The sequence below is a fragment of the Macrobrachium nipponense genome, chromosome 42 (genome assembly GCF_015104395.2).
Source record: "Macrobrachium nipponense isolate FS-2020 chromosome 42, ASM1510439v2, whole genome shotgun sequence".
Taxonomy (NCBI): Eukaryota; Metazoa; Arthropoda; class Malacostraca; order Decapoda; family Palaemonidae; genus Macrobrachium; species Macrobrachium nipponense.
In genome coordinates, this window is record NC_061103.1 from 3,843,101 (window position 1) to 3,852,928 (window position 9,828).

At 41.7% G+C, this 9,828-nt stretch overlaps 1 protein-coding gene across 1 annotated transcript; it reads right to left on the reverse strand.

Annotated features, from left to right (window-relative positions):
- Window positions 1–1,694: 1,694 nt before the first annotated feature.
- On the reverse strand, window positions 1,695–5,615 carry LOC135213238 (plectin-like). Its single transcript, XM_064247216.1, has 3 exons — window positions 2,772–5,615; window positions 2,457–2,582; window positions 1,695–2,215 (listed from the first exon to the last, which is right to left on the reverse strand). The coding sequence occupies exons 1-3, from the start codon at window positions 5,383–5,385 to the stop codon at window positions 1,695–1,697; spliced, it is 3,261 nt and encodes a 1,086-aa protein (XP_064103286.1). The 5' UTR covers window positions 5,386–5,615.
- Window positions 5,616–9,828: the final 4,213 nt, after the last annotated feature.

The window sequence follows — 9,828 nt, forward strand, 5'->3', positions numbered from 1 at the left end:
GGTGCCTTGCCAATCTTCCCCTGGCAGTGAACCAGTTGAGGAGTCTCTATCTGCTGGCAGCAATCTGCCCATCACCACCACCACCCCTACTCTCCCCAACACTTGCATAGGTGCAACATAGTTGCACCATTCTCCCTTTGCAAGCACTGGAGATTCAGCTGGTGGTACAGGGGAATTTTTGATCACTGCCAATGGATGGAGGCTCCTGATAGGTTTGATTGCTAACGGACAATTACTGCCAACGCTTCCATGAAGCCCTGCACATCAGGAGGAGAGATGCCCAGTCTAAATGGCGTGTTGTGCAAGAGACTCTTCTTCCAGATATTGGTATGGATGGCACTTGCCGGCCAGCATCCCTGGCGAGGGAGCTGGTCGGAAACCACCATCAACTGGCAGCGATCTTCCCAGCACAACCATCCCCAACACCTTTATCTCCATTGCTCACAAGTTGGGGGGGTGGGGCGCAACCATCTGTTGCACCTATGTGAGCTCTGGAGATTGGGGGCGGTGGTGGAGATGGTTGTGCTGGGAAGATCGCTGCCAGTGGATGGAGGTTTCCGACCGGTTCCCTCATCAGGGATGCTGGCCGGCAAGTGCCATCCATACCACTATCTGGAAGAAGAGTCTCTTGCACACACGCCATTTAGACTGGGCATCTCTCTCCTGATGTGCAGGGCTTCATGGAAGCGTTGGCAGTAATTGTCCGTTAGCAAGCAAAACCAAAAAAAAAAAAAAAAAACCCAATCAGGAGCCTCCATCCATTGGCAGTGATCTTCCTGTACCACCAGCTGAATCTCCAGTGCTTGCAAAGGGGAATGGTGCAATATCTGTTGCACCTATGCATGTGTTGGAGAGTAGGGGTGGTGGTGGTGATGGGCAGATTGCTGCCAGCAGATAGAGACTCCTGACTGGTTCACCTGCCAGGGACGATGGCAGGCAGCATCTTTCATGCTTGCCTCTCAAGCCCTTGGAGCTTATCTCCCCAGTTTTCTCCTATGGTATTGCCTCCCTTTTTTTGCTTCCTAGGGGACCCCTTCCTCAGTTTTTTCCCTCGGGGATCGCCTCCCAAGTTCTTTGTGCTGGGAGATCGTCTCCCTAGTGTTTTCACTGGCTGCTTGCCTCTTTAAATGATCCTGGAGAATCCTGCACATTAGGAAAGAGAAGCCCAGTCTAGATGCAGTGCAGGAGAGACTCTTCCTCCAGACGTTGGTATGGATAGCACTGCCTGCCAGCATTCCTGATAAGGGAACCAATCAGGAGCCTCCATCCACTGGCAGCGATCTTCCCAAGCCACAACCATCCCCACCACATTAATCTCCAATGCTCACAGGGGGGAGGGGGGGGATGGTGCATGGGTGATCTGCTGCACCTATGTGAGCACTGGAGATTGGGGGGAGTCGTGGGGGGCAGGTGGGGGCCAGTGGTGATGGGAAGACCACCACAGACAGAAGATCCGATTAGTTCGCTTGCCAGGGATGCTTGTGGGCAGGGCCATCTGTACCGACGTCTGGAGGAAGAGAGTCTCCTGCAAAGCATTCAGACTGGGCTTCTCTCTCCTGCTGTGCAGGGCTACCAAGAGGCGTGGGCAGTAAGCATCGCCTCCCCAGTTCTTTTTTCTGGGGGGAACGTTCTCCCTAAGCTCAAGATTTTCTTGGGGAACCTCCTTATCTGAGCAATCTTATTAGGCTCCTTCATTATTCATCATCAGAGTCATCATCAGACTCCTCGACTGAATCGCTATCACATTCATCTTGTGATTCTTCGCCAGATGTAGAGTCAATTTCATCACCTTCCTCAGAAGATTCTTCAAGACATCCCTCGTAAGGAATATCTTCCCATCCATCATCATCTTCATCATCTTCATCATCAGCATCAAATTCATCATCTTCCTCATCTGATTCTTCAAGCCATTCCTTGTTAGGAATATCTTCCCTTGCATCATCTTCATCTTCGTCCTCCTCATCGTCCAATTCTTCATATGAATCGTCATCCTCCTCCTCCAGTTGGCCAACACTTGATTCATTATCTAGATGATCACTGTGGGAACATTCCATTAATGTTAAATTCGCTTCATCATCAGAATCATCCTCTGAATCAGATTCAGATTCATCAGAATCATCCTCTGAATCAGATTCAGATTCGTCATCAGAATCAGAATTATATTCAAAGTCGCAATCACTTTCTGATTCATCGTCCTCGTCATCATCTAACCATTCTGGTAGGTTAGGATTTTTAAATACTTCAGCGGCATACTCTTCAACAGCTTGCCTGGTGTTGTCATATTTTTTTCCTCTCCTTTTTATTACTTAATAAATCGTTTGCACAATTGATTTGAAGCATTAAGCAAATGCATTTTGTCTTTGTCAGCCTCATCGGTTTTTATCAGGGGTGGTATTTTAGGGCACTCCTTCTGTATGCATTCCTTATTTCATCCTGAGCAACATCTGTTTTAATACCTAGAACTTTGTAAGGGCAACCATATTGTTGCATTTTCTCCAGGTCTTCAGCCAGTGATACCAAGTATTCTCCCTTTTCATCCTCTTCTAATTTTGCAAACTCAGTAATAGCATCTGTGTGTCTTCCTAGTAATAAGAAGCACAATCCCAGTCGTAACCTGCAGTCCTCCTGATCCTCGTCCACAGCAAAAGAACACCGAGGAAAGGGGGGGCATTCACATGCCTCTTTCTAAAAAAACTTTCCTTTCCAAAGCGTGTTGCACAAAAAAAAATGTTTGTCCTTTTTTAACTCTGGGGGGCCAAGTCGACGGATACCCAAGGATAGAGACATCCCAAAGACATGGCCCCACAGCAATATTTTACAGGGCAGTCTCATAGTCCTTGGGGCATCAATCATCCCAGGTAAAGCTTCCCATAGCATCCTCTGCTCTACAAATTTTTCTGCTATCAATGCCCTTGGGTGATTTGGGCATATATCTAGCACCTGTGACAAAAGCTTTCTGGACTTCCCGAACTCCAAATTGCAGGCACTCAGCAAAGCTGACTCTATTTTGATAACAAAAGACTCTTTGAATTCTTTGGGAAGATCATTTAGCACATCCTCGGCCTCGTCTGTCCTGGCTAGTGTCAACAAACATCTTACCTCCTTTACCCGACACTCTAACTCGTTGCCATACTGTTTTATGATGACTTTCAAGAGAGCAAGAGCAGAATCAAAATCTTGATCATCAATACACCGGTCTGCCCTCGATTTGAGCACAGCTCGGCGATCAAGAGTTTCCATTTGGGTGCTCTTTTGGGTCAGCTTATATTCTGCCTCTCTCAGCTTGCCCTGTAGCTCCTGCGCCTTCTCTTCAGCCTCTTGAAGCCTATCTTTCGCCTCTTTCAGCTGTCTTGATACTTCATCATATTGTCTCTGCAAAATCTGAATCTCATTCCTTGTGTGTCTGTCATCATGGCCTTGATCAGGAGTTTCATCATCTGTGTTCAGAAACACAACTCCACATCTGTGGGTCTCAATATCAGAATTCTGACCAGAAACTACATTCGTCAGTTCTGGCAGACTTTCATCTCCACACATTAGAGCTTCCAACATCTGGGTTAAATCGCCCCATTGCATCGCGTAATTGTTCCTCTCTTGTTGGGCTCTGTTATATTGTTCCACCTTTCTTCTCTGCATTTGATCAAGCAGGTCTTCGTCTTTCTCTTCTTCAGTATTCTTTTGCTGATTTTCATTTCCATACTCGAATGCAATGTGTTCAAGATGGAAATTCCTCTCGGCAATTCCATGCAAAAGTGCCATCAGCATATATTTATCTTCATTGTTCAAAATCTCCCTTATCTTGTTGTTTGCCTTTTTCACTTCTGCCTCACAGTCCTTCAGTTTTTTTGCAAGGTCCTCTTCACGATGCTTCAACGTCTCAACCTCCTTGTTAGCTTCCTCAAACTTCTGCTGCCAGTATAAGCTTATTTCCACGTGTTCTTCTGCCTGCTTCCTTAGTAGTTGTTGCTCTAGCCCCGCTTCTCTTAGAGCATTTGCCAATTTCTGTTCCATCGCTTGATTTTCACCTTTAAACCTCTCAACTTCAAGTAACAATTCTTTTACTTGACTATTCCTATTCTCCAACTGTTCCTTGAAAACGTTTATTTTTCTTTCGTTTTGTTTTGCTTCTACTAACAAGCTCTCTATTTCCTTTTCACGTTGGAGAGCATCCTCAAGTTTGTTTTGTAGGCTTTCTATCACCTTATTCTTCTTCTGGATCTCGCCTTCAAGATACAGTTTACAGTCCTTACTTTCGTCTAAGAGCCTAAAGCAGTTCTCCAGCTCGTTTTGTAACCCATTCGCACGTTCCAGCAAGCTCTCAATCACCTTTTCCTGTTTCTTAAGTTTCTCATTTAGTTGTTCGGATTCCACTTCACGTCTTCGCTCGACACTTAACAACTCTTCTAATTGGCGATCCCTCTGCTCGAGCTTTTCTTCCTCGGATCTCAAAGTACTCTTCATTTCAGCCTCTCGTGCGCGTGCTTCTTCCATTAAGGTTTCCATCTCCTTCTTTTGGTGGAGAGCATTCTCAAGTTTGTTTTGTAGGCTTGCAATCACATCATCCTTCTTCTTGATCTCTCCTTCAAAGTGATCTTTCAGATTCTTCTCTTTTTCTTCTATGATGTTAAAGCAAAGGCCCACCTCGTACTCAGTCTCTTTTAGTTCCGCCAACAGTGACTCCATCTGCTTTTCATCTCGTTCAATTTTTTTGGCCAGCTGTTGTTTTTCGGATTTCAGTTTTCGTTCGTTGCTCAACAAATCTTCGATCTGGCAATCTTTCTGCTGGAGCCTTTCTTCCAGGGATAACAAAGAACTCTTCATCTCAAGTTCTCGTGCTCTCGCGTCTTCCAGCAAAGCTTCCATCTCCTTGCCATGGCGGAGAGCACTTACAAGTTCCTCGTTCGTGTCCTCTTTTTCCATTTCCAACTCGTTTATCCTGTCGTTCAATTTCCACACATCCTCTTCGTATTCCTCTTCGAGTTTATTCTTGCCTCGTTCCGCTTCCTGTAGCATTCGGTCCCTCTCTTCTAACATCTCTTGTAATTTCCTGTTCTCTGCATCTGAGTCATTCTTTTGATTATCAAGGTCCTTCAAAACTTTTCTGAGGTTTCCATATTTCTTATAAGCATATAATCCAACAGAAGCAGCTGCAACGCAACAAGTACCAACAATCGTTGCAGTGACTCCTGCGGCCAATCCACAATCTAAAATCGGTTTCTCTTTCGGCACCTTCGTCAAGACGATGTCCAAGTCGAAATCCGATCCTGGTATAACAGTATAATAAGAAGCAACTTCTTCCAAAATATTCCTAGTAGCTGGCTTGCAGCTAGCAACTAGTCCAAGCAAAGTATTACACAATAGTTGATATAATGAAGACATTTTCATTTGTAAAGATTGCAGTACCGCGCACTCGGCCTATCTTTAGAATCTGCCACATACAGGAAAATGGCACTTCCGGCCTCGAACAAATCTTCAGGATCCGAAGCGGGCTTCAGATTCCTTTCTCGTCTCCAAAAACGAGGCTTCCTCCTCTCTTGTGGATTCCTAACGAGAGTCATGAATCATCTTCAGACTCGTCTGAAGGAAGACTTTCTCGATTCTGCCTTACTCAAGGAGGAGCCTCCACAACAACTTTCGAAGCCGTTTTCGCTTCCGGAGGATTCGAAGTGCTTGGAAATTTTGAGGAGACGCCCTAAGACGCTGTTTATAGTCGGAGCTATTGGATTGGAAAAGCAAATATCCTCGAATTTTTGCGTTCTTCATAAAATGAAAATTTTCTTTCTCTTTAACTGAGTGACGTTCAAATATTACTGATGTACAAATATACAACATACATACATATACATATATATCATTTATGCATTTATTATTTAAAACTCCTTTATCATGTGATCTAAATCTTTATGTGTTATATATATATATAGTATATATATATATATATATGTATTGTATAAATTTATAAATTCCTATAATGCATTATATTTATATATATGTGTGTGTGTGTGTGTATGTATGTATGTATGTATGTATGTATGTTGTATGTATGTATGTATATAAATGCATGTATGACAATTAGGTATTTCAGCCATGGGAAAGTTCAGCGAAAATTTCGGGCTATAAAAAATTCCATACTATACAAAAAATTCCACACAATACGCCATAAGCGGATACGGCCCGGTTGCTGCCGCCTTCATATACCTCGAATTATATCGATGTCCATCCATACTCAGACTTCTCTTAATATTTCAGGTTATTATATGATGCGGAAGGTGCCCTCCCCCCTCCCTCTTGACGGCGGTCATGCTAATAACCGCTTCCTCGTGGAAATCGTTCTCAGACACTTCCAGGAAGAAGAGATACCTGTACAATATAACATACACGCACCTGTCACACTCGGTAAGTTTTTATATTAACATAGATGTTTGGCATCATGCCAAGCACTGGGGCAACTAAGGCCGTTCGGCGCTGAAAACGGAAATTGACAGTAAAAGGTTTGAAAGGTGTAACAGGAGGGAAGCCTCAAAGCAGTTGCACTATGGAACAATTGTTAGGAGAGGGTGGACAGTGAGATGGAAGACAGAGAATATGAACGGAGGTACGGGGAAAGGAATGAAAGTGTTTATAGATAGGGGCCAAAGGACATTTTGAACTGCTTATTTAACATCTCGTTTTGCTATTGCAATTCACGAACGAAAAACAAATTGATTTTTAAAATTCACAAAAAACCTCCTTTACAATCCGTTACTTATCTACTTGAAAACATTAACTAACTCCTGTAAACATGAAAACTCATCATCAGCTTCCCTTTAAGCAGAGAGAACTTCATTATTTCCATCAGTGATCTTCTAATAACGCTGTAGTCTAATCCATTACGAATCTAAGCAGGGTTACTTAGGTATTTCAGGCGCTCGCCAATGAGCTGACCATCAAAGGGCTTTTGATCAGTTTTCCCCCCTAACTCGGTTACAAAGAACCGAGCAGAGAGAGTCTCATTTCCACCGATATCTAATCTTTGTTGGCTACGTATGGTCCCCTCCTGCCTGCGGTAGTATTGACGGGCTTTTATCTTTTTTTGAGGTCTTGTCGCTTTTCCCTTCATTCGCTTGTAAATAATAAGCATCCACCCTTGTTTATCTCGTAGCAAAAAATTCGAGCCGGAATGGACGTCCTACTTAACGTATCTGTCATATCTTTGCTTTGAAATGGGATTAACTCCGATAGATACGAAGGTAAAAGGAAAAAAATTCAGGGCTATTGACCAATCTCGGTTACGTCACCACACTGACATTTTGCATTTAGTAAGATATTTCTTCCTCACCTTCAGTCACATCTTACTATGTCCTGTATTGACGTTTTCTCCCGAATGGGCTGCTTCTGTAGCAGCTGATGTAACTCAGCCTAGCTGAATTCATAGCCCTTGGTTCGCAGTGACATATGCTGCTCTGAATTTCACCGATTTTAATGCCAGTAATTTTCTCGTTGCCGAATTCAGTATCGTCATACCGAAGTGACAAAACATTTGCCATGGAAACTATGCTTCATATGAATTAAAACCAATTATTATAAAGAACGTGTTACGTCTGGAAACACAGTAATAGTTCTCTATTTAGTTAAACCGCTTACGATAATCTAATACTATTCGGGAATGCAGCTCAAATAAAGGCGCAGGCTAATGACGGAAAATATGTTACCTTGAAACGCAGACTTGCAATATATTTGACATTGTGAATAACCTAAGGTTTAGATTTAGAGGGAAGTAGATGGTATGTTTCTTCCTTTGATTAAAGAATTTAAATGAAGATAAGGGCCCATTATTATAACAGGGATTGGAGACTATAATCTTAGGTAACAGTTAAATGTAATAAGTACAAAAGTACTTATAGTTCCTTATAATTCATGTAATCTATGGAGCTCAATTTTTTTGCACATTGGAGTTTTAGTTTTAGCTATGATGATGAAGTAATAATATGTACAAATTATAACACTACTACTGAAAAAAAAATCAAAATATACGAATTGTCTTTAAATATAAAGTGTATGAGAGAGAGAGAGAGAGAGAGAGAGAGAGAGAGAGAGAGAGAGAGAGGAGAGTCTTATTTATTCAAGGCTATTCTGCCTTCTTCTCATGACCCTTCCGTCCACCTTTCCAGGTTCATATCTACCCATTTATTCTCTCTCTCTCTCTCTCTCTCTCTCTCCTTTTTCCTTACGTTATTCTTCCTCTCAGGAATCTCATCACATTCCATACATTCCCGATTAATTTCATTCCTGTTCTCTTCAAGTTCACGCCCCCATTGCTGTACGTGACCTTTTCGTTGCAAATTCCTATCCATTTTCATCTACGTCTCAATCATCGACCTTTGCATTCTTCTCTTGCTATTCTTACTCTGAATTTATTCAATGAATAAGCTGATCCACAATTTCTCTGTCTCTGCTTCTAAAGGACCTTAGGTTATTCACTCTTCACCTTCTTTTCTTTACTGGTATAATCGAATTCCTTGAGCACAAAGGAAATTGCTCAGAAAAGAATGAAGAAGATCCCTGGTCGAAATATATCTTCTTCATTTAATTATCCCCACTTTTTTTTTTTTTGGGGGGGGTTTTTATGTCGCGCAACGCTCTCCGCTACTAATTAGACGTCATTTTTTCTAAAATAGTTAATAAACGCGGGTAATCCCATTACCGTACATTATATAAGGCTGTTGGTCACCATTCACAGAATATATTATAAGATAACCTAATGCGTTGAACTTGACTGCATTTCCTATCCCTAAGGAGACTGCTTCTCCTTCCACTTCTTTGCATGATCCATAATCTTTCACCGAAAGGTAAGGTAATCTCTTGGTATATTCTCCTACTCTATTCCTGCACATTAATCTCATTTCCTATTCTCATTTCGGTTTCGTTGGAGTTGCGAAGCGGCTTTTCATTTCAGACATGAGGTCCAGTGTCACATTCGAAGAGCTCTAACCTATTTTAATGTTGTTACGGACGTTAATTAACTTATCTGCGCTTGATACTACCATACATACATTATATTAATATATAATATCGTATTATTATAATATATATATATTATATATATATATATATATGTATATACATATATATATATATATATATATATATATATATATATAATATATATATATATATTAGGGATTGTGTGCCTTGTATGATAAGGCGCCCTATGAGGTAGTGTTAGACTTGCGATAATCTATACGCTAAGTCGGTTGGTATTGCACTTCCATCTTCAATGGAGTGTCTGGGGTTTTGTAAGATCAACTTACGGAAGTCGGTATTATCTTTACGACGATGTGTTAAACTCATGGTTCGGTGAGGTTTCTTGTAGACACTAAGTATAAAAAATTATATATTCTTCTGAAGTTTTACATGGTGAAGATCAGGTATGATTGTACAAGTCTTCTAATAACGATAGCTTGATCGCTTCTGCCAATGATGATGGCTAATCCTATTCCTCTACATGATAAAGCTTAGGTAAAGAGGTACAGGTCTTCAAATGACGATAGCTAACTCTCTTCTGCTGTCTACCATCTCTGTTACAAGTTATGAAGGAACAGACAGTAGTTCGAAACATATAACCATACATACAATGACATAGTTTCATACGAACACACAATCAAATGAGACACGCTACAGATCACGTAGGCGGTAGTTGTCTCATGCAGGGAGCTTGGACTAATGTTTATAAACAATTGAATGACTACAGGTGACGGCATGTTATCTTAGCCTACATACTTATTGTATACGTCATCTTTAGCGTCTCTAGTCTGATCACATTCCTGCAAGCAATCTGGTTGACCTCTT